This window comes from Lycorma delicatula, chromosome 2 (genome assembly GCF_047948215.1).
Source record: "Lycorma delicatula isolate Av1 chromosome 2, ASM4794821v1, whole genome shotgun sequence".
Classification (NCBI taxonomy): domain Eukaryota; kingdom Metazoa; phylum Arthropoda; class Insecta; order Hemiptera; family Fulgoridae; genus Lycorma; species Lycorma delicatula.
This window is the reverse complement of record NC_134456.1, coordinates 107294875-107320446: the sequence shown is the minus strand read 5'-3', so window position 1 is coordinate 107320446 and position 25572 is coordinate 107294875. Positions and strand designations below refer to the sequence as shown.

At 32.1% G+C, this 25572-nt stretch overlaps 1 protein-coding gene across 1 annotated transcript in view; it reads right to left on the bottom strand.

Moving 5' to 3' along the window:
• Nucleotides 1-25572, bottom strand: part of Capr (Cell cycle associated protein caprin family member) — a 57229-nt gene that overhangs the window by 12661 nt on the left and 18996 nt on the right. The window contains exons 3-4 of the mRNA XM_075355950.1: nucleotides 22892-23414; nucleotides 12244-12345 (exon numbers count right to left, since the gene is read on the bottom strand). Of these exons, the coding sequence (XP_075212065.1) occupies nucleotides 12244-12345; nucleotides 22892-23414 (625 nt within the window). The remainder of the gene's footprint in view (nucleotides 1-12243; nucleotides 12346-22891; nucleotides 23415-25572) is intronic.

Below are 25572 nucleotides of genomic sequence, written 5' to 3'. Positions count from 1 at the left end.
ATGTTTAAATTGCAACATTTAACTTACACAATTTAATTAAATTCATAATTCTACCCAAAATTACTCCTCTTTTGCCAGATACAAGAATAAACACTTCTGATTGATCTAGTCCTAAAGATATATTTAGCTAATCAATAATTCAATAACCAACACAGTTAGACCTTCTTATTGCTGCTGAAATATTTTCTAAGTTTCAATCCTTGATTCCAGTTTTTTCAATAAAATATATATATTTATGTAACTTAGCAAAAACAATTCTTTTGTTACTGTATTTGAATTTAACAATGAATTTTACACATAAGGTAACACTTTACCCATGGGATTTCCATTATCGGCTGTTATGGCAAAAATCTATTTACAGGAATTTGAGACTACAATAGTATACGGGATTACTCATATTCATAAAATTCAATTATGGACTCATTACATAGATGATATTTTGGTAGTCTATGAAACTGTTATAAATAATGAACAGTTAGTAATTTTAAAAAACTTAATTCCTATCATAATAATTTAACCTTCAAAACTGACAAATACAGAAAATAAATTTTTTAGATGTTGATACAGAAATTAGTAAAAGTAATAAAATTATAACATATGTTTATAGGAAACCAACAACTAACAAAATAACTATTAACAGAAGTTCAAGTCATTCTTGAGCACACAAAATAAATATATTTACAAAGATTTTAAGAAAGGCAATACAATACACATAGAATGATGAAGAAAAATTAGATTTAGAAATGGATATTATAAAATGTATTGCAGTAAAAAATGGATATAACATGACATTAACTGATAATATTTATAAAAGAACAGAAATTAACACATTTATATAAAATATTCCTATACTAACAACATTAATGAAAACTTGGTTAACATTTACAATGATAAAACCTTATAATAATATAACATTTAAAAATGCATAATGATGATAATGATCCTAATAATTTGTGTGGTATCTATAAAATAATATGCCGTGATTATAACAAAATTTATATTGGTAAAACTAGTAGATCACTTGGGGCATGGTTTTCAAAACATTTTAGATCTTACAAAAACAAGTTAGGGTTCTCCAATCTTGCAGGCCACTTAAGAAAATATATTATACATACATATTTTTGTATGTTGTAATTTTAATGTGTGATTTGAGAAAAAAAAAGTTAAAAAAATAATAAGCATAAGGCAAGAAGCATTATTAAATTCTGTACTCTTGGTGGTAAACTGTTTCTTATACTTTTGTCTTTGACATTTGGAAAGATGAAATTGTACAAATGATTGATGACAAAAAATTCATAGACAGCTTCAAATTGAATTCAATATTTTTTATTATGCTCAGCCAAGGAAACAGCAATGGAAAAATTCATATTAGAAGAATGATTATCAATAGATGAAGAAATAAAAAACTAAATACATTCTGTGAATTTAATTATGACAAACTTCACTGAATTGGACAAACATAATTAAAACAGATTTTACAACATTAAAACTGAATCCAAGTAAGGTCTACTGCATTGTACACATGTGTAAGTCATATAATAATTTTATTTAGACAACTACTGATTACTAGTAGTGGTTTTGTCAGGTAAGAATATGGCAGTGTGTAGAATTACTTTGATAACTTGTTGAATCTAAATATTATTTCTTGAAGAATATATTATCCAGAACTTTTTATAATGGATGGAATATTAGATAAATATACAACTGACACATTTGACAATAAACATCCTGGGGAAAATACAATAACATATAATTCCTTTAAAACATATGTGATTTTTTTATGTTTAGTTACATAAAATAAAACCTATGAAATGAGTAAATCTGTTCCACACGAATGCTTTCAAATGTTAATTATATTTTTTCTGCACAAGAAAAGCATATTATCAAATTATAAAGGAAATGTTTTTGGTAATATGATAGGGAAAATATCTGTTAGTCTTCTATTGAACAGGGTTACAAGATGGATGGTAGGTAAAGGTATTTCAAAAAAAATTTCAAGCAGGATTTTAAAAATCATATAACACAATTGACAATAATTTAATTACAATGACTGTAAAGATGAAATTAAGTGAGGAAAGGTAAAAAGTACTTTGAATCCTTTGTTAATTTACTAGTGAAATTTTACTTGTAGAAATTAACAAAGGATTCGGGTATTTTAAATCCTTAACTCACCGGGTTGGTCTAGTGGTTAACGCGTCTTCCCAAATCAGCTGATTTGGAAGTTGAGAGTAACAGCGTTCAAGTCCTAGTAAAGCCAGCTATTTTTACACGGACTTGAATACTAGATCGTGGATACCGGTGTTCTTTGGTGGGTTGGGTTTCAATTAACCACACATCTCAGGTATGGTCGAACTGAGAATGTACAAGACTACACTTCATTCACACTCATACATATCATCCTCATTCATCCTCTGAAGTATTATCCAAACGGTACATATCATCCTCATTCATCCTCTGAAGTATTATCTAAACGGTAGTTACCGGAGGCTAAACAGGAAAAGAAAGAAAGGTATTTTAAATCCTATGATGATTTACTTGTAGAATTTGACTGGGCTGATCATTATTTCTAGTTTTATTACCATAATAATAAAAATATACAAAGACTGAACTTCTCCAGCTGTTTGGAGATACCTTGAAGTTATCTGAGAAATTCAGCATGTGCAGTAGGATGAAACATGGGTCCAAAATGTTTATTTTTACTGATTTTTGACTTGCATGATGAAATTATGGGAAATATAAACATTGATGGTGTAACTAAATTGTTAGTACAAGTAGGTAACAATGTTCTAGTGGCATGTGACAGATTTACATGGCAAAAAATTAGTACTAGTCTTACTGTTAAGCGGTGGAATTTAGAAGTAAATTTTATTTAATAAATCTAAAATTGTTATTTAGATATGGTGGAAGACTACTAAAAGATATGGTTTAATCAAAGCAAAACTTAAGCTGAAGACCATGTTATCACTGAAGACCGTAATAGAAAAAAAATAGCAAAAATAATCAAAAATTAATTTAATATTATTATTTTAAAAAAATAATAAAATTTCATTTTTAAATTGATTTATTTAATGCTGTATCTAAAGCTTTATTGTCATAAGTAGAGATGAGGAGTATTCAACTGTCATAAAATATTCCAGATTAATTGTCAGTATCTTACTAAACTTTTATCTGGATTTCTTACTTACATTAAAATTAACCTTTTAAAATTACATTTATCACTGTCTAAATAGTGTTAACAAATACCTAAAAAATAATAAAATATAAGTTAAATACGAGGGCAAGTCAAAAAGTAAAGTGAAGTTGAAAAAATCAATATATTTATTTGTACTTACGAGGCCAATCCATTTGAAGTGACCTAAGGGGTGGTTTTGCTTGACCAATTCAAAAAATAATTCCAACTTACCCCCTTGTTTCCTATATGTCTCAGAACCTCAAAACTATTTTTAAGAGTTTACTTTTTGGTGGCCTTTTTTGTTACAGTACACACCTAATTTTTGTGATTGTAAGGGTTTACGGAAAAAATCATAACTAAAAAAAACTATTGGTCCTAGAAGGATGAAACAAAAAGCAATTTTCATATTTTCTCAAGGTAAAAGAATGGTGCAGTGGTTGTTTATTTACCTATCTCTCTTTCTATGAGAAAATTATGAACAAAGTTGAACATGAAAAACTGAAATTTCACTTTTGGTAATTTTTTTTCAAGAGGCAGGGATGGCATACATAGTTTGAATTATTTTTTACATGTAGGTATATGTAGTAGTTTTATCATAAATAATATTAAAGGTGATATACTTACCCCTTAAGTTTTATGAATTTTTGAAAACTAATTTTTTTTTAATTCAAATTCTGGCTTTAAATAACTATGACGGGGCTGATGATAAAAGTTTCAAATTTGCACAACTTACAGTTGATATTTATGGTACATAAAAAGGTTTCTTGTGTATACTAACAAAAAAAGTTATAACCTCTCAAAAATCATGAGAAACCTGTTAAAAGTGATACCATTTCGACTCGCTAAATAAGTGCTTCAAAGGGTTTCTTGTCTTCTTGGCACTTTAATATTTTTTATTTATTACTATAATTGAAATAGGCAGTGTTCATATTATAACAGGTACTTGAAGTCATTTCATGTTGATGAAACCAACAACTTATTTTTTTACTTGTTAATCAGATGTTACTAGCGTTTGCAAATATAATGAAAAACGTTTTTGTCAAAATTCAGTCACCTGTATGGACAGTTCTATTGTGACCCTTTGAGAACTAATAAAAAAAAACAGTTAAGAAAAACTTAAGACAAATAACATGTGCTCTTAAAGAACACATTTTCCAAATATAAATCTAGTTCCTGGAAAGTATCTGTGTTAACCGTTTCAAAAGTATTTTTTCTTAGCAAAACAGAGAACTGTATGAAGGCGAAGATCAAGAGCAATATATTGCCCCACATCACAAAATTGAACAATCAGATGCTGCTTGTAGCATTTTGGGTGTATCACCTCCACTACCTCTATCAAAATTGAAAAATTAACCATGAATCAAAGGCCGTAAGCATTAAAATTTAAAATAAGGTACCTGAAAAATTAAAACAGAATCTTGAATTTGTTTTGACAGTTTCTGAAAATGAAAATCCAGCTCAATCTTCTTTGCACGAATATGATGGTCTTATTTTAAAATTAAAAAGAAAAATGTGTTCTTGCTTCTAAAAAAGGATAAGGTTAAAATAAAATTATCAGTTCACTTCCCCAACCTTGGACCAGATCTAAAATAATATCAGAGTTCAATGTGTCTGAGTGTTTGGTTAGACTTACTAGAGAATTAGTTAATGAGTAAGGCATTCTACTGGAGTTAGGTAAATGACATAAAACAGGAATTAGTAATGAACAATTAAAATTTGTTATTTTATGAAGATGACAATAATAGCAGGCTGTGTCCTGGTAAAAAGGATTGTGTTAGAACACATGTTGATGGTGTCAAAGTGCATAAGCAAAAGCGCCTTGTTCTGATAAACTTAAATGTACTGTATGTCTCCTTTAAAAATGAAAACCCTAAGGAAAAAAGGAAGATCAAAGTTCTGCGAACTCCATCAAAAATGGTGTATCTTTGCTGGTGCATACGGGACTCATAGTTTGTGTCTGCCCCCACCACCAGAACATCCAACTCATGATTGAAGGTCCCAAACTTCATGTTCATTATAGGTACTTAGAAGACAACATCTTTGTTTGTGACAAGGATAACTACAGCTGTATGATGAATGTGTACACCAAATGTTCAGGAAATCAGGCAGTGTTTGACATGCCCAACTTTTCCGAAGAGTATGATGTGTTGCCAGATACAATAATGTACAAACAGTGATAGGGTAACAGCTGACAGGGCAGAGATGATTACTGTTCTTCAGATCAAAGATGAGTTTTTCGAATCAGTAGTGAAAAAATTGGAAAAGCTATTAACTCACAATTTCATGTCAAAATCTCAAGCTCAATTTTTGAAGAAGAAAAAATCAGAACTAGGTGAAGAATGTTTGGTATTGGCAGACTTTGCAGAAAAAAGTAATACAGCACTTACAGCATGATAAAATAACATCTTACTGCTTTTTAAAACTTAACTCATCTATTTTACTGATGGTGGTTCAAGTTGGTATAAAAATACAAAAGATTTTTCTAACTTGAGCAGTCACAAAAAAGACTTTGACCTTGAAGCCGAATGGAAATTCTTTAGATCATCCCGTGGGAAACACCTGTGATGGTGTGGGAGGAACAACAAAAGAAGTGGCAAAGGCAAGCCTGCAAAGGCCATTAAAGAGTCGGATACTAAACATTGATGAAATGTATTCATTTTGTACCGTTGGTTCTAGAAGCTACCACACCTATGTTCCTGTGTCAGAAGTCATTGTAAGATGTTATACACTTTACTTCAGACCAAGGAAGCAGAATATGTCTGAACACGTGAACGTGGTTCGGGGGAAATTTGGGCTGTCTGGGGAAATTTCACAGAAATTTATACCAGTCCTGAAAAATAAAAATCACGACGAAAATAACAATTGATATTGTATTCACATCATTTTACAATTATTAACTAGAACAACTGATCTTCTAACAAGTTTTGAAAAGAAACATTCATCCTATTGAGTATTAGGCATAATGAGAACAAAGGGTAGCAACGTCATTCCTGGGAAGCAATGACTTAAAAGATTCACCAGTGTGTACGTGTATGTGTATGTGCGTACAAGCGCCAGTCTCATCTCCTCCCTACTGCACTATTTGTTTAGTTGCTTTTGGGTAGTTGGCTGGCTACAAGCATATTGTTTTCTTTTAATAGCGAAATAGTTAAGCGACTTTTAATAGTGTTATGTGATAGACACAATATGCAGTATAGCAAGTATAAAATATCGTAATTGTACATTAATTAACTATGTTGACATTTAAAAGCAGGATGTAAACTGGGTGTTTTAGGACTAGCACGGCAGACGCGATAAACTTGGAAATCACTTTGTAAATAAACACCCAAATGAAAAACCAAGAACTAAAGATCAAGCTAGTATTTCTGTATTTTTAGAAACAAAAACTCATGGCTATGATGAAATATATAACAATGAACCTAAAAACAAACAAAACTTTATGAATCATAATCACTTTGTACAGAATCAGACTCCTTGTGGGCAAAACAATGCCAATGTTGGCAATAGCATGTCTATCTCTAACAGGCCAACTATTTATCCTAATGTTTTTGAACAGTTATCAACTACAAATCAGATGATATCTAGCCTTAATAAAAAAAAAGTTGATGAACTATGAATCAGGTTAAAACGATTGAAACAGGCCCATCTAGTTCATTTGTCCAGGCCAACACTCCAGTAGAGATAAATGAAGAATTTGAAGCAATACTCAAATTAATTAGGATATGCAAATCGCTTCCAGATACTTGTCAGCTAATGCCGTGCTTAGCAGAACATATGGGCACAGTACATTGTTCCCCATGTGTAGAATATCAAAAAACCATTCCCAAGGAGGTAGTGGTTGTTAAATCTGGCAATTTTGGTATTTTCTTTCTACCAAGTAAACACCAGTTAACCGGTTCAGAGTGTAGTTTTAAAATTTCAAAATCCATTTAATTGACCACTTACAAACCTGCTCATAAATGGGGTATTGACTTTTCTGAAGCAACTCAGGAAAAAAAAGGTTTTTGTAAAAAAACATGAAAAGGTGGATCTGAGGGTTGCTAGAGCAGCTTAAAATGTCATTAAAAACGGTAAGAGTGGGAAATATTTTGAAAGATTATTAAGTCTAGATGTATTAAATAATGCTGATATTGGTAAGCTTTATCAGTCTAAGGAATTTTACAGAGAATTCAGAAAAAAATATTTTTTACCATGAAACCAAAAATTTTGGGATTCTTTGGATACTAAAATTCCTATAGCAAACCATTTGTCTTTAGCATCTGTCACTGCTGATAAAATAACAAAATTCACCATATATATCAGATTACATTAGCAGATTGTGTCTAGACTTGTGTTATTATTATTGATATATCACCAGGTCACACAAGGGTGATGTTCTTGTTCAAAAACTCGAATGTGCAATTGAGAATTTTAATACTGAAATAAAAGAACAGTTAACTGGCATGGCATTTGATGGACAATAATATGATCCAGGTGTAGATAAAAAACTAGTCCTACTTTGTGACCATGACTTTTTCCTCCTTATCTGGGACTTAGCACATAGATTAGAATGTTTTAAATGACATTCACAAAGATAACACTTTTTCTTGGTTTAACAATCAAGCTCAAATAGAAGGAAATGTAATGAAAAGTTACAATTGGGGAATTGGCTATGAGAAATTAATTATATTAGCAGATGAACTACAAGTGAGTTTTTTAAACCCTAAATCAATCCAACAAACCCATTTTGTTCAGAGTAAATTGAAAGAGAGTTTACAGAACATTTCAAAGAGATTTCAAATTATTTTTCATTGCTTTGAAAAAAGCGAACTAAATTCATCCAAAAAAGCAAAAACACTGAAGCTAAAAAGTATTCAGTAGAGCTAATAAAATTCTCTAAACCTGAATTCATTTACCAGCTACTTTGGACAATTGATATTTCAGAATTGACAAAATTTAGTTACACCACACAAAATGTAAATATACTTATCTAGACAGTCTTTGATTATTACACTTCAATGAAAAACACAATGATGAAAATGGAAATTGAAATGAAAAGTGCAAAATTGAGTGAGGAGAATTTTCCATCTCTTTTTAAGGAGCTTGAAAGCTTAAATAACAATGTTTACTACCTGATGAAGATCTAGAGAGATCAAGCCGTTCAAAAACTCAGAAACAATTTCAAGATGGAGAGAAATTTATTCAAATGAAAAAACCTTCAGAAATTCTAGAAAACTTTTATGTTGTTAAATCTACTTGAAATGAAAACTGGTGATCCTCCTATTATAGAAAATATGAGACAATGCTTTAGTAGCAAGTTCCTAAGAATAACAGAAGAAACAGATGCAAATACACTTGAATCTTTGGCAATTTTAACAAATTGGATCAATAAAAATCAAGGGTACAGCTTTGATGTTAAAATTCTTTTTTTACAGCTAAAAATGATGAAGAGATCATGAAGAGATGTAAGATGCAAATCTTACAAACTTACATTTTTCAAAAAAGTACCAGATTCTTTAAATGAGGCCAGTAAACCTTCTTTAATTGAGCAAGATAACAGAGTGATCAAATTACTATTTTCCAACACTGAAGTTAATTCTGAAATTTCAGAAACAATTTTCCTCCTTGAACACTGCTTAAAAATCTGTAGCAAGGCTATGTGATTCTGTTGGATCAGTTATTGGCAACCATCTGCACAACCAAATAAAAATGTAAAATTTGACACTATTTCAAGAAGTATTCATTTAATGGAATGGTCCTCCCATTCATCATACCTTTTAAAAGAGAACTTTACAAACACTTTAATGGTAGAAAACACCATTTTACGAGATTTTTCAACAAATTGTATAAAAATATTCATAACATGAAAAGTCATTGACAGTCTCCACAAAGATAAATGAAGGCTGTCTTTTCTTAATGACTTGAACTGATAATAGTCACTGCATTCATTACAGGTAATTGTCTTTATGAAGCATTATTATTTTATCATAATATTAAAACAATTTTTCATTACCATAGCTTTAACAAAAGTTAAACAATCCTACAGACATCAAATCGGCAGATTTTTTATTAGCCCAGCACATTCTAAAAATAAAACAAAATAAATTTCAACAACTGAGAGGTAAATGATTAAATGATGATGACTCCATTGGATTTACGACTGTTTACCTCTCAGGTTCTGATTTGTATTCTAATAATTAGCTTAATAAATACTCTTTTTTTAACATGTCTCTTAGATTAAGCCTAACATATTTATTTTATTTCAGTGTCCTCTTAAGCAGTCATCTATTCCTTGAAGCCATCACAATACAGCCAATATTAGATTGTGTTTGTTGAGTTGTGGTTATTAATGTATTTCATGTTCATAAGATAATTTTTTGAATAAATTAAGTGTCTGCAACCCATATATTTTTATTACTTCTCTTTTTATAACTCATTACGTATAATAAATTGGTCGGTAAAACGTAATAAACCCTCGCCTTAGTTTTGGGAAAATTTCTGACCGAAAAATCTGTGTTTGGGGAAAACTTTCAGGGGTCTGAACATTTTCTGCTCACCTGCTTCAGATTCCAAGGACTATGAAGGACCAAAATGGTACATACATATACCATTTTCACTAAAGGAAAAAGACTCCATTGTTTGTGTATATGACAATCAGTGGTGGATAGGAGAAGTGGTAGGTATTACCCTCGAAAATGATAATGAGCAGGTTCATTTTCTCTAGCCAGCTGGACCATGTACATAATTTCAAGTCTCAACAAGACAAAGTGTGGGTACTGATCTGTACCCACACTGAAAAACTTGACATCACGTGAACTAAATACAGGTCGTTCTCACACAATTTCAAGAGAATTATCAGAAGAATATTACAGTTATTGGTTAACCACACTAAATAATAAACTTTCATTCCTATAAAAACAGGCTATTTCATTGAAGAATAATTAAAATTTGGCTATAATTTATCTTTCTTCGATAGTGTTTACGAAAATAAACCAATATAAAACTAAATTCTTCATAAAAGATTAAGACTACTCATTGAAATCTGTTTGGGTAAGTTTTACAGGAATCTTTGAATCAAAATTGTATTGGGTTACTGGTATTGATAAATTTATTAGAACACTACCTATCAATAATTTCAAAAACTATTTTATAAATAATGAAAATGTCAACTTCAACAACATAGGGGCTAAATATAAAAAATGTGAAGTGTAAAGAAAGACAAGAAACCCCCTTGGAGCACTTATTTAGTGAGTCAAAACTGTATCGCTTTTAACAGGTTTTTCATGATTTTTCAGAGGTTATAACTTTTTTATTATTACAATACACAACATACTTTTTTATTTGCCATAAACATCTACAAAAACACAGCAAGCGGTGCAAATTTGAGATTTTTAGCACCAGTCCCTATTTGAAGACAAAATTTAAATTTAAAAAAAATTAGTTTTCAAAAATTCATAAAAATTTAGGGACAAGTATATCACCACTAATATTATTTATGGTAAAATTAACATATACCTACATACAAAAAAATTACTCATACAGTGTTATGCCACCCCTGCCACATGAAAAAAATTACCAAAAGTGAAATTTCACAGTTTTTCATGTTCAACTTTATTGGTAAAACAGGTGTGCACACCATAACAAAAATGGCCACTACAGTAACTGTTTAAATAAAAAATTTATAAAGATAGTTTTAAGGTCCTGAAACATGTAGAAAACAAGTGGGCGAGTTTTAATTTTTTTCCAATTGGAAAAAATAAATAAACTTATGTTTATTTTGGGACACTTCAAATGGATTAACTCTTACATAAATAATACATGCATTTATTTTTCAACATAATCGCCTCCTGCTTCTATGCACTTAGTCAATCTTTTAACGAGCTTTTTAGTAGGGGCTTTCACCCCTACTAAACTGAGGAAACATATCACTGCTCACATTTCTTCCTTGGTGCAATCAAGCAAAGGAGTACTCATTTTAAACAGACTTTTAAACACAATCACACGTAGCTAACAATGAAACAATACTTTCAAAGAATAGCTGATATAGGTTATGAGTTATAGCAGAACAATCATTGCTGTCATACATGCGATTGGGAGGGAAATCAAAATTTCCCTTTACCTTTTGACTTACCCTCATAAAAAACCTTACTTATATATGAGTAGAAAGATTATATATACTTACTTTTGTGTAGAGCAGACTTAAATATTCATTAAGTGAAGTTAAATATAAAATGAAAGCCAGTTTTAAGTCAATAATGATAAAGATATGTGATAATATCAGGAAAGAATGATTATTTTCTATGGATAAGTTTCCAATTTAAAACAGAATTAATATAATTAGATACAAATATTCATATAAAAAAACTTGTGTTCTCTAACAGAATATTGTTCACTTACTGAGAAGTGCCAATTGAAATATTTTTAACACTTAAGACCTCTAAGTGGAAATTATTGGTTAAGGATAATACTATATATAGTAATACTATATATATAGTAAATACTATAAAAAAGTGCATGAGTTTTTATATATAAATACAATATGGTTCAGGAATTCAACTACTATTGTGAGATATAACTCACAAAATATAATAATAAATGTTTTTATTTATAACTATATTTTTTTTACTGCTTATGGATGATAGCCATAAAAAATCTCCAAGAATTACACCAACCAATTGTATAGTGCCGAAACCTCAATATGCCATATGGCTCATAAGTCACCTGTACAAAAAATTTTCTTCTTTTCAATTTTTTTTTTTTGTTAGTTCATAAAAGAGACACATGAGTTAATGGAAAATGCTAATAAAATAATGGTAGTTTTTTAAATATGATACTTATTCTACTAAAAATACATATCCAACAAGTCAGCAAATAAACTAGTTAACATCAGCAACAGGTATAAAAATTGCAGTATTTCACCATTAATCTGATCCATTCATGACCCTTCATTTATGATAATCCTAGAAGAAAATGTTTATATGATCAGATAAGGAAGATTAAAAACTCTATTAAATTATGACCTAAAATGATGTCACTGTTTAGTAAATTGAAGAAATTACTGTTTGACATAATTAAAGTATCTTAAAAATTACCGGAAGGATTTCGTCCCCCACCACGAAGTGCTCTCAGTACACCACGACTACCACGATTACCACGACCACCACCTCCACCACGTCCACCGGCTGGCATGAATCCTGGCAAACAATAAACCAATAAAATAAGAAACAATAAAACAAAGTAAACTGTAATAAAGAAGACATTTTTTAAATTCTAAAAAAGAATATATTTTTATTCCTTTGTAAATTAGTACCCAAAGCATTATGACCAACAACTTAAAATTGTGGAATACATCATCATCTTTCTCTGAAATACAGAGAAAATTAAAACATTTTTTAAAATTTATTTATTAAATAAATATATACTTAATAAATTATTAAGAAATACATTAACATATTCCAAAATAAATGTATAAATATTATAAAGTAAAACTGAAAATTTTTTCTTCCATTTTTCACAGTATACTAACATTAATTCATAAATTATCAAAATTAATCCATTAAAGGTAATACAGAAATTTCTTCATTATAATGTATAAAATTACAATCTAGTAGCAGTCATTGACGAGGTCAGACATGAGTTTCATACTCTGACTCAACTGTAATTTTAGTATTTTTTTTTCTTCAGTTGGTGCAGGGGATTTTTGTGAGTTATAAGTTATTTGGTCTAGCTGTGTATTTTTCACACTAATTGTACCACTAGTCTTGATTATTGGTACTAATTGTATAGTTGTTTTACATAACCTGAATTTATGCCACACACTGTAGTGTCTGATGTTAAGTGCGATTAGATAGGTTTTCCCCAATTGGTATTGCACAGTTTTTCTCTGGGCATGGTGCCTTTTGGGCGAGTTTGGCGGATTCAAGTCAATGCCCAGATTGTGGGACTGATGATACAGTGGACCATGTCCTCTATGTCCGTTGCTGATATGAGGTCGAACGTTCACGAGCTGTTAGGAAACATTCCTTCCTGGATCTCCGTATTAACTCAATGATCCACGAGTGATCTAAAGTGGTTGGTTTTCTTCAAGCCCTTGCAGTGTGTAGGTCTGCAGAGGGAGTTTAGTCGAGGTATTTGATCATGGCAGGATCCTGGGTGGCTAGGGTTCCAACCTAGGCATTGTATTGGTTGGAGATAAAGCTCTGGCATCGTGCCATGGTTATATTGGTTTTGTTTATGATTCAAATTAGTGCTCCCGCTGGCAGGGGTGGCGGCGCTGCCAGGGTATGGTAGCCCGTGTGACTGGGGGCATGGCTTCATTCCATCAGCGACTGTTCTGATTGTGACTTGGTAATGCCATGTGAGACTCCATGATGGGACGAGGTGGGGGTACAGGGTTTGTCCCTGGTTCCTGCACGAACCAGAATGAGGTTACGTTCCCCTTGTTAGCAGACTTAATTCGGGTGTAGGTCTTAATTTGGGAGTCAGGTGAGATGTAATCAGTTAGAGGGTCGAAAGACGACCTTCAGTAAAGTCCCTCAGGGCTCAGAACAGAGTGGGTGGTGTAGCGATCACAAGGTGGGTGTCTTCCCCCTACAGGGTTGGATGATGCCAAACACTAGGTTAAGTTATTAATACTTATGTGTTGTCATTTATACTTATGTTGTTACTGTTTTTTAGTAGTTATTATTAGTAACTAGTATTCTTTTTTACTTATCAATCTTAAATTCAATTTCACAACGAATTTGTTTAAGGTTGTTAAGCAACTGTATTTTCTTATGTTACAGAGTTCAAGAGAGAGAGAGAGCTATTCTGAACCTTCTGGTGCTAAGCCCCAGAGTTAGTGCAGGTGACTACTTTACACAGTTTTTTCTTTAGAGGTGACACGGATGATCCTTTTTATTTGCATCTGTCCACACTAACTGAGACTTATAGACCTGTCAGCGAGGCTGGAGAACTAGGGTACCTGGTTTGATAGATAGGCTTGTCACCAGGATCATGGATGTCATGACTCACAGTCATGTAGGCAAGAACGCTAAAAGCAACTGAAGCAGGCCAATGTAAAGCTGGAGAAGCTTGTGACTCAGCTCTGCACCAAAAGAGAAACTGGAAGACACTGATCATGTCAATGTATGTCTGTTGTGTGATACAGATAAAAAAATAAAGGTCGAGTTTCAGATATTAGGGCTCTGCTCAAGGAGAGTTCCTGATGACGAGGTTGCTTGGCTAATGTCGAGGAAATGCCCCTCAGAGGTGCTTGTCGGAACCACTGAAGTTAAAGAGCTGCTGGTCTCTGTCAGTCACAAAGACATTGCTCTGATCCAAGATCTGACCATTGCAAACACTGGATATACCAAAAGCATCAAGGATAACTGCAAATATTTTAAGAAACTCCTCCTTTAAGGAGGAAAGATTAAATCTGGGAACCTGATTACAGAGTAACAACAGGTTCATTCTGATAAGCGATGACCTCAATTTAGATATTGTTTTACTTATAATTGTAAATACAGTAGAGGACAAAGGGTCAGCTATAGTTGCTACAAATAAAGCTGTGAAAAAGGTTTTGAAGGACTCACACAGGTTGATTTTCACAAACAAGGCATGTGTGTTAGGCAGATTCTCGAGTAAGTGGATAGAAGGCAAAGCCAGACATTTGATGGCTCCTTTCATAGAGAAGTCAGAAGATGGCTAAAGAGGGAGCTGACCCTAAATGGAGACAGGAGAGCGCCGTCCACTCACAACACTTGTTCTGAAAGATGTTGGACCTTAATAAGAAAGTTAAAGAAAGGTCCTGGAGGAGGAGGTGGGCATGATTCCCCTTCCATTAGGAGGGGACAAATAATGAACACCACATCCATGTAAGAAGTGAGGTTAAGGCGGTGAAATCTCTTAAGGCCATTCTTCATGAATGTATAGCAGGCGTTGATTTTTTTTTCTGCAGCAGGGTGGATAGAAAGGTCATTGTCCATATCAAGAACACAGACTAGTAGTGATGAGGGTGTGATAAGGGAAGGTATCGGCTAGGGCGGTGGGACCAGACTAGAGTTTTAAGCTATTGGTGATATTAAGAATGCATCGCAATTTTCTGTTATTCAGCACTGGGTTGTTCTAGGCTTTTTAGAAAAAGTGTATTGTGTTCAGTATATTCTGGCCTCCAAATCAAAGCCCTATTTATCTATGTAATATGGTTTTGTTCATGTACACTTTGTAGCCCAAAGTTATCAAATACAAATGAACAAAATTCAATCTTTGTAGAGTAATTTCTCAAAGAAGGAACAGTTTCTTAGCCTCAATTTTTTTCTGTGCTTTTATAAATGAGTTAGTTACTTTATATAAAATATCAATGGTGAGTAGTTCACCTTATCAAAAACTGATTTTTTTTCAATTTTTCAGCTGCAAGATCTCTGTTGGGGGAACACATATAAATCTAAAAACTGCACACATAAAGGTCTCTACAGCACAAAACTTCAACTTTGAGATTCAACTCCAAGTAATTACAAACAAATTTTGAATTTGAGCAAAAATTGCTTGATTTCCACATCTGGAATAAATGGGCATAAGAATATAATTCAATTACTTAAACATATATCAAACTAAGATAACAATACAGGATACACATTAAATTGTGTGGTATGTAGGCTTGCAACATTATATAATGTTAAATTTAATGGCTGTAATGAAATAAATCTTCAAAAACGGAATTAAAACAGCAATCAGGTAAAATGTAACAAATTGTTTTCCTTATCACTTTAGCACTGAATTAACAATTATTAAACTGACAACTGTATAATGTCTTCCCATCTTTAATCAGTTTTGTGGGATTTCTTCACAAAGTCTGGGTATGATGTTAAAAGTGTACCCAGACACTGTGGTGAATTACAGGTGTAAGCTGCTTCTATATATTTTTTTATTGGCACCCAACTTGGTCCTTTTCATTTTTTGGGAATGAAGTTCTTAGTCCTGGTGGATTAAATTGGGTTTGCTTGGCATTTCTTCTGCCACCATCCGTTTCAGTCGCCCAAAAGCATAAGACCGAATGTCTGTGCCACGGAAGCTGGCATCATTTCAGTTCTGTCTTGTGTCACCCATTGTTTTTGTCCTATATTGTCTGGGGCATTGAGTCCTCTTTAAACATGTCAACCTGGACATTCTTTTATCATATAATAATAATTAACCGTTTTGATACCAGAATTTTCAGAAGATCCTTACAATCAACTTTAAGATTGACACCATTAATCATCAACTTTATGTTATGGTAGTATAAACAGACACATACATTATGAGTGCCAGCTGCCCCTGCAACAACATACCAATTTGGTCTTAACTCAAAGAATTTTGATCTTCCAATTTTAATGTCAGAGTTCTTTTTAAACTCAGAAAATGGCTCGTTTAAATTATTAAGTACTTAAATTATTAACCATTTTAGTCTTTGAACCTTAATATAATTTTTATAATTCATCATCTTCATAAAAACTTTTTGAATATGTGAATTTTTACAATTCACATATTACATTTGATACTCTCCTTTTTTATAATTCAGTTAAAATAACCTGTTCTTTTACAAGATTTCTTGTTTATTTAACTACACATTTTGACACTTAAAATTCATTGCTACCTTTTGCTTGGCTCTAAGAGTTTATAAGTAAACTGATAATTTTAATTTTATTCTCTAAATTGGAAATATGACATTTAGTTTTTCTATCGTATTATCATATTCGTTTTGTAAATTTTAAGGACTGTCATCTGAATCAGAAGTAGGAACTTTTGTTTTGAAATGAAACTGCTAAATTTTTTCTGGCCATGGTAGGAATTTTTCCAATCTTTCAAGGCTGCAGATCTTTTTTCTTCATTTAATTTCCTAATTTTTCAAGCAGGTGATAAACCTAGATAGCACAATCTGAATCTACCTTTTTTATCATTTCTGATGAGTTGTAAAATTTTTTATCTGAACTTTCGCCATCCCTTTCTTTGTTCACAATAATTAAATATTTTAGAGTAACATGTTGGGCACAATGATTTTCCTGGTATAAGATTGACAGGAACCCTTATATTCTTAGAATCCAAAGCTATTCACTTAAGCTTTTTGTTATAGACCTTTTTTAAGTTTTTTGAAAGAATTTGAGCAAGACTATCCATAGAGATGAAGACTTTTTTATACTATTTTATTTCATGATATTTACAAGTTGAAATGACCTCAGTTTTCATTTAAAAAAAACAACACTTTTTCTTCACTATAATCTTTAACTGATTTAATGAATGTCTTTAGGAAAATCTCCCACACTCAGTTTTATGGGCAAGCTTCATTAGTAAAAACTTCAACAGAACAATGACACTCCATTTTGCTAACACATCACACAACTGTACACTTGAAAAAAAGCATATAGTAAAGCGAGACAAATATTGGTGAAGGGGAAAGACAATACAATGTAGGCAAAGAATTGTACTACTTGCAGCGCCTATACAATCCTGAACCTACCTATAGAGAATTGTGACTAATTATAACTATTATTAACTAATAATTATCTGTCAACAGTATAAATTGTGTGTGTGTGTGTGTGTATATATATATATATATAATATAAACAAAGTCTGTCCGGAAAGTAATGTCATACTTTTATTGTGAAGCGATTGTTCGTTGCAGCGCGCTCTATTATCTGCAGGGATCAATAGTGGTGAAGTCAACTACCACAAAATGCAAGTGCTTGCTCAGCTGTCTCTGAGCTCTCAGATGTGAAGGATGGGCGATTTCATAAATCTCTGTTTCATCTCTTGTACAAGTTGCGATGCAGCAGTCACTGGAACAAAGATATGTGATCAAGTTTTATGTGAAACTCTGCAAGTTTTCAGTGGAAACTTTTCCAACGGTTCATCAGGTCTTCGAGGATGAGTGTTTATCACAAAGACAAGTCTACAGATGGTACAAGGAGTTTTTGAAGGCCCTGAAGAGGTCAAAAATGAAGCCTGCTCTGGACGCCCATCAACCTCCTCAAACAATGAAAATGTGACTTGTGTGAAAGAACTTTTGCAAACAGACCATGAAACGGGTGCTCAATTAATGGCAACCAAAAACAAAATATTCCAAAAACAATTGTCCATGAGATTGTGACTACGAATTTGCACATGAGAAAAGTATATGCGAAGCTTGCAAGCTTGTTCCAAGAATTTTTGACCAAAAATTTCACCAGTGGAAATTAGTCAAGATGTTTTGGAAATGTGTGAAAATGATTCTCACATTTTGGACAATGTTATCATGGGTGATGAAACATGGATACAGTATGAACCTAAAATGAAGAAGCAAAGTGCTGAGTGGCACACCTTGGCATCCCCTTGCCACAAGAAGGATCAAATGAGCAAATTAAAGATAAAGACCCATGCTTATTGTGTTTTTTGACATAAGGGGGATTGTCAACCATGAGTTTATACCTCCTGAGAGAACCGTTAACTCTAAATCTTACGTAGAAGTACTCAAGAGACTGAGAGCAAGGATCCAGAACATCAGCGGCAATTGGAATCTACATGACAATAACAACGCGCCAACCTACACTGCCTTTGCCGTGACTTACCTGGCCAAATCTAACGTGGCAATGCTGCCCCAGCCATCCTAAAGTCCCGATTTGGCTCCTGCAGATTTCTTTTTGTTTCGTCAATCGTTACAGAACAATTGACAACATGAAAGCAGCTTGTGACATTTCACAAGCTGCAACGGTTAAAAGCCGTTGCTTTTAACGCACTTCCTGAACAGGCCTTCCAGGATACCTTCGCAGACTGAAAATCCCGCTGGTAAAAATGTATCGATGCTGTAGGTCAATATTTTGAAGAATTTTAATGCACAGGTTTTTTTTTGTCTTCAGTCATTTGACTGTTTTGATGCAGCTCTCCAAGATTCCCTATCTAGTGCTAGTCGTTTCATTTCAGTATACCCTCTACATCCTACATCCCTAACAATTTGTTTTACATATTCCAAACGTGGCCTGCCTTCACAATTTTTTCGTTCTACCTGTCCTTCCAATATCAAAGCGACTATTCCAGGATGCCTTAGTATGTGGCCTATAAGTCTGTCTCTTCTTTTAACTATATTTTTCCAAATGCTTCTTTCTTCATCTATTTGCCGCAATACCTCTTCATTTGTCACTTTATCCACCCATCTGATTTTTAACATTCTCCTATAGCACCACATTTCAAAAGCTTCTAATCTTTTCTTCTCAGATACTCCGATTGTCCAAGTTTCACTTCCATATAAAGCGACACTCCAAACATACACTTTCAAAAATCTTTTCCTGACATTTAAATTAGTGCACAGGTATTATTATTATTCTTATGTAAATAAATGTTTTTTTTCATACTTGTAGACTTTATGACATTACTTTCCGGACAGACCTTATATATATACAATATATACAAGGTATATATGTGCGCGCACAAGCACACACAGACAAACACACTATAACACAATTTAAAATACACAATTATTTTACTTTTAACACAATTTTATATATATATTCATTTTTGTAATATTTGTCTTTCAAAATATTTATTCACTAGTATAACTTAATTGTTTTCAATTGATTTACAAACATAACTAACTTATTTATTAATAATTAAATTAATTTAGGCTTTTTTTAATAATGAATTAATTTATTATCTTTTATAAACAATTTTCAATAATTAGCTGGTATAGGACCTGACTTCAGGATAACATTATTTTGATAAAAAGAAACTTTGTATCTAAAATAATTCAAAATTATATATTAGACTGTTTACATACTTATTTAAAACAAGGTAATTCCTTTATTTTAAAGAAGTAAGCAGTTTTCTTAGTTGAAAATGACTTAGAAATAATAAAGAAACTCCTTATGCCCACTTATCCTGGATGTGGAAATCAACTATTTTTTGCTCAAATTCAACATTTATTTATACTTACTTTGAGTTGTATCTCAAAGTTGAAATTTATACTGAAACTTGACCATAAAGACGTTTTACGTGTGCAATTTTCAGATTTTTATCTGGTCCCCCAACAGAGGTATTGCAACTGAAAAATTGAAAAAAATTAAAAAATTCAATTTTTAAAATTGTATTTACATTAATTAATTAATATAATATTATTATATTTTAAATAAATTAACTTCACTCATATACAAAAGCACAGAAAAAATTGAATTTTGTTCATTCACACTGGATTACTTTGGGTTTCAATGTGTAAATGATCAAAATTGTATTAGAAAGGTAAGAGCTTCAAATTGTAGGCCAGAATATACCAAACACAATACAATACATTTTAATTAAAAAGCCAGGACAACTGAGTGCTGAGTAATTTAGAAAATTGTAGATGTCTGCTAATACAAAATCAGTGCGGGTCTTAAAACAAAAATGGTCATCATTCTTGAACCGGATACAATAAAAATGTTAAAAAATTAGTTTTGAACTAGCAAAACATAAGGAAATCCACCAAGAAAACATGAATTTTTTCTGAGATGTGGCGACCGTGCTGGACCACTTGGAATGGACTGACTCTATAGTTAAGGCAGGTATACTGCTGCTATGTAGTGGTGGTAGCGAGGACTTTGTTTGGGTTGACTTAGAGCAGTTTATCTTCTTCAGCTGCTTCTACTGCTTGCCCAACATCTGTACCATTGACTTCTGTGTGTTTGCCAAGATCAGGAGGCTTCTATGCCATATGGTCATAGTCGCTGGTGATTTTAATGTGAAGCCTAGAGCTTGGGGCCATCGAGTTGAAAGCCCCAGAAGCTTCATGTTAAAACTACCTGATAGGCGTGACAGGATTGGATTGTGTGAACAAAGCTATCTTCCTACATTTGGGAGGAACAATGGTAGTTTGTGGCTTGATCCAACTCTCATCAGTGCTGGCCATACTGGAGGGATCGACTTTTGGGAGGTCTCAGATGAATCTCACTAAGCATTTAGAGAATCATCTTGTATGAAATGGATGCTGTGTTTTTGACAAGCAGCAGTAGCGATGACCGGGTGTGGTATGGTTGTGTTAAATTCTGGGAAATAATTATGGCCAGGTTAGATGAAGAGAACGACATGAAGCTGAATGCCTTGTATAGGTGGTCATGACAGTCTGTGAGACTGCAGGAATTTTTGTCACAAGACCACCCAGGCCAAGTGGGTCTACTGAACCTGCTGAACTGAGGAATGCTTGCTGTTCAGCACAATGGAGGACCAAAGGCTAAACCATGGGACAGTGAGAAATGACAAGAGTTTTTGTTTTATCAAGTCCAGGAGGAAGCATAAGTTGTCCATCATGAAGTCCAAGAGGGACTGTTGGAAGTAGCTGTGCAGGGAGGTCTATAGAGACATCAGGAGTCATGGATACCTGATTATCGCAAAGAAATTCAGGTGGAGGCTGCCAGCCTACAGGGGTGGGGGCACCCATCTACATCAGTTACTTAGGTTAGATAAGATCAGGTTGAGTTAGGCTCAGATGCGGATGTACGTGTTCAGTCAGTACCTGTGGGATTTGCTGTGTTCCTTGCCGCCCATTTTCTGACAGGCAATACGGCAATTCCTACCACAGATTGTGTTGTGCTTATAGCTGGTATCCACATGTTGTTGAGGGGGAGGAGTTTTAGTCAATGGGAGCCCAACAGTACCGTCTGTGTGGGCGGATGGAGGCTGTTAGACACCTGACCAAAAAAAAAAATGTAAAGTACATTTGTTTAAAAATTTGGTTTTTATACTAGATATACTTTTGGTTATAACACAGTTTTTTTTTCAATTTTCTTTCTTTCTTTGTTCTGGAACACTTCAGTCTATCTATAGATCTACTTTTTTTCCTAAATTCTCAAATAATTTAATAGTTATTTAAATTTTTTTTACAATTTTAAAGTTCTATCTCTGATAAATTTATTCATAAATTTAGCAAAAAACGTTTGAGGTGTTCCAAAGAGGTAAACAAATACAAATCGCCTAACATGTCAAATAGGTACCTAGAAACTATACAACTAACAAATTGTTTGAATTTAGTAGGTTAAAACAGGAATTATTAAAAAACTAAATACTTACGTTTTTAAACATTTATAGGTAATCACAATTGTGACAACTTACACACTTAAATTTATCTTATCAATTTAAATGATAAATTTTATTACTTCTGCGAAGACATTAAATAGGAATTTAATTACATACTTTGATTAATAAAAAGCCAATAAAAAACATTAAATTCCTTAAACAAAATGTTAAGCTCATTTTTGTAAATACTTTATATTCATTCACTATTACAATAAAAAAAAATTTGTAGGAAAACTGAATTTTTTTAAAACTTTTTATAAGTAAAATTTTTTATACTTTAATTGAAGTTTAAATTTCAGTTTTACTAAATCATCTCTTGAAAATAATCAATAGCACAGCATTTACAAATTAGTTTACAATTGTGCAAATTTTTTCATCAGTTTTTACTTTTTTTTTTATTAGAGGAATTTAGGATAGCATTTTTTTTCTAGACAATTTCTTACTTAGGCAATATATTTTCGATTCCATTCCCTTAATTACTGTTTATTTTATGAAGTGGGGTTAATTACGGGCACTTACTTTTAAAAGTTTGTTCAATCATTAATTTAAAACATATTATTGTAAGAAACGAAGGAAAATAAAAGGTTTGGATAGGGAAACTAGCAGTACTTCAAGAAATTTAATTCAACAAATTAATAAATAGAAATAAAAAATAAATACAGAAAAATTTACTTTTGCCTTATACTACTAAATAAGCAATGCCTAATATACCATCATTGTTCACAAGATGCATTTCATTTGCCCAAGAATCAGACTGCTGATGTTTCTGTTGTGGTTGTTGCTGCTGCTGCTGCCACGCGTTGTCAGATGCAGATGCAGCAGCTGCAGCTGCAGCTGCAGCTGCAGCATCACACTGTGCATTCCAATCAGAACTGTCTATAACTGCACCACTGGATGCATCATTCCAATCAGTCAACCGTTCAACTTGTGCTGGTGGTTGCTGCTGCTGTTGCTGTTGTGGTTGAGCCTGTGCAGGAGGTTGTGCTTGTGGTTGAAATGTAGCCGGCTGAGGTTGAGGTGGTGGCGGTTGAGATGTAAAAGGTGTATAAGGAGCTTGTTGTCCAGATATTGGCATCGCTGTATAAACAGGCTGAGGTTGTGGAGGTGGCTGTTGTTGGGGATAGCTCTGTGGAGGCACAAAATTTTGGTTTGTAAATGTCTGTGTTGGTATTGGCAAAGCTGAAGCCGGTGGTGCAGTTGGAGGAACAACATCTGGTGAATCCAGCTCTGAATCCTGAAAACATAAATCAACAATATATTCTAAAATATAACATTACAATATAATTTGTACATACATAATGTAAAAGTTATTCTTAAAGAAAATAATTTATTTTATAAACTTCTAAAATTACAGTTAACAATATAAATTATGAACCATGATGTAAAAATTGAGTTTTATGTAACATTAAAGTTGGTTCTTTTCTGAATTATTGTTGAAAGTTGTATTTTGTTTTTCATAAGAATTATTTTACTTTTTGTATGATTTATGGAAAATAACACAAAAAAGTACTATAATGTTGCCTGTTTTCCCACTAGCAAATATTCAACACACCATAACTTTGTTAAGAGATCATATATTAAAAAAAGAAAAAAATTTTTAAGAAAATTTAAAAATAGAAAAAAGGAATTAAAAAGATATTTCCTAATTTTTGTTTTCAATATGATAGAAATTTTCTTTAAAACACTTGTTATTTTAGTTCCCACTAAAGAAAGGAAACTTTATAGAGATGAGTATGTTTTTCCATAATACACATATATAAGCATACAAACTATGATCAGTATGTGCATAAAAACTTCAATTTCAAATAACATAATATTAAAATATGAAGAAAATAAACATTTCTATTAGTACGAGTACAATATTTAATCCTTCTGTCTGAAAGTGGTTCAAATACTTTACTTACATGTATAATATAGCAACTATCTGACTACTTAAAGCAATGTGAAAACTACCAAAGGTGATCAAGGTTTCTCTGTGTTACAATGGAAATTTTTTTGTGTTACAATGGAAATTTTTTTCTTCACGTCAATTTTCCAATTAAAATTATAAAACTACTTACATACTGTAATTAACAATGGTGAAACAGCAGCTGTTGTTCAGAGAGCAATTATTTTCATAAAATTGTTGGTAAGATAATAAATATTATTCAAAGATAAGTTTTTTCTTTTGTTAACACATATGTAATACCTCCACTTCATGAAGAATATTTTGATAAAACACCTGTATTTAACTGAGCGAGTTTAATTTAACATCAAGTAAAAGATCAGCATTATTCAAGACCAGTAATCACACTTATAATTTTTTTAGGCACCAAGTATGTATCAATCAAATAATTAGAAAAGTCAAAATTTTGCTCTTAAATATGAAATGTTATAATATTACAAAAAAAAATTATTAAATATAAATAAAGAACTGGCGATTTCTGAAATAAATTCCAAAAGAGAATATGCTTTAAAACTATTTACAAGAATTTACTTTAAATCTATACCCTAGATAGCGTTTTAAGTATTTAACAATCATCAATAAACATACCAGAAATGTGTAATAAAATATGGATAAAAACAAAATAATAAAAAACATCCAGATCACTTGTAACTTTGTTATCCTACTTTTGAAGCGTGGTTATTCACTAGTAATTCAAAATAAACAATGAAAACTTAATTCTATATTTCTTATTCAGAGTAATCAATCTAACACTTAAAGATAAATACAAGCAATCAAGATAAGCCTTCTGGATAAATACTAACTATGAGGTCCATAAAAGCCTCTTAAAATGCATCCAAAAACTTTGTTGGTTCTAAATATTCCCACATTATCAAGCTCCTTCGGCAATAAAGCTGAAGAGATGCATCACAACTTGACTATTCAAATGAGTAAAATCTTATTCATCTTTAGAAACTATCACGTTTCAAACAAGTCTCCACTAGTAAAGTGCCAAAGTTCACAGGTCGCACCCGAAAACCAAGAAATACTGAACTACAGAAAAGTTTTGGACAAATGTCCAGATTATCTGTTTCCCTATTTAAGATTTCTCCTACAATAAAAATCAATTCCCTCTAATAATTTAATGGAAAAATTTTAAAACTGAGATTCTCAAAATTTAACACTCCACAGAAAGAATTTAATTCCTCACCAAATGATCCGCATAGTACATAGTACACAGGACATAGTTGGAGTTCCCAGTGTCCTTCTAAGATTCTTGTACAAAAAATAACATACAAAGGTTCTGTTAAAACATATACATATAAATGTGCTCAGATCTTGATGGATAAATTATTATCTGATATAAATTTGCTATTTACTAATAGTCAAGAAACAAGAAAGTGATATAAATTCAATATATCTTCATTCATCATTCATTTTCCTCTCAACACAGTAGCAGAGATAAGTA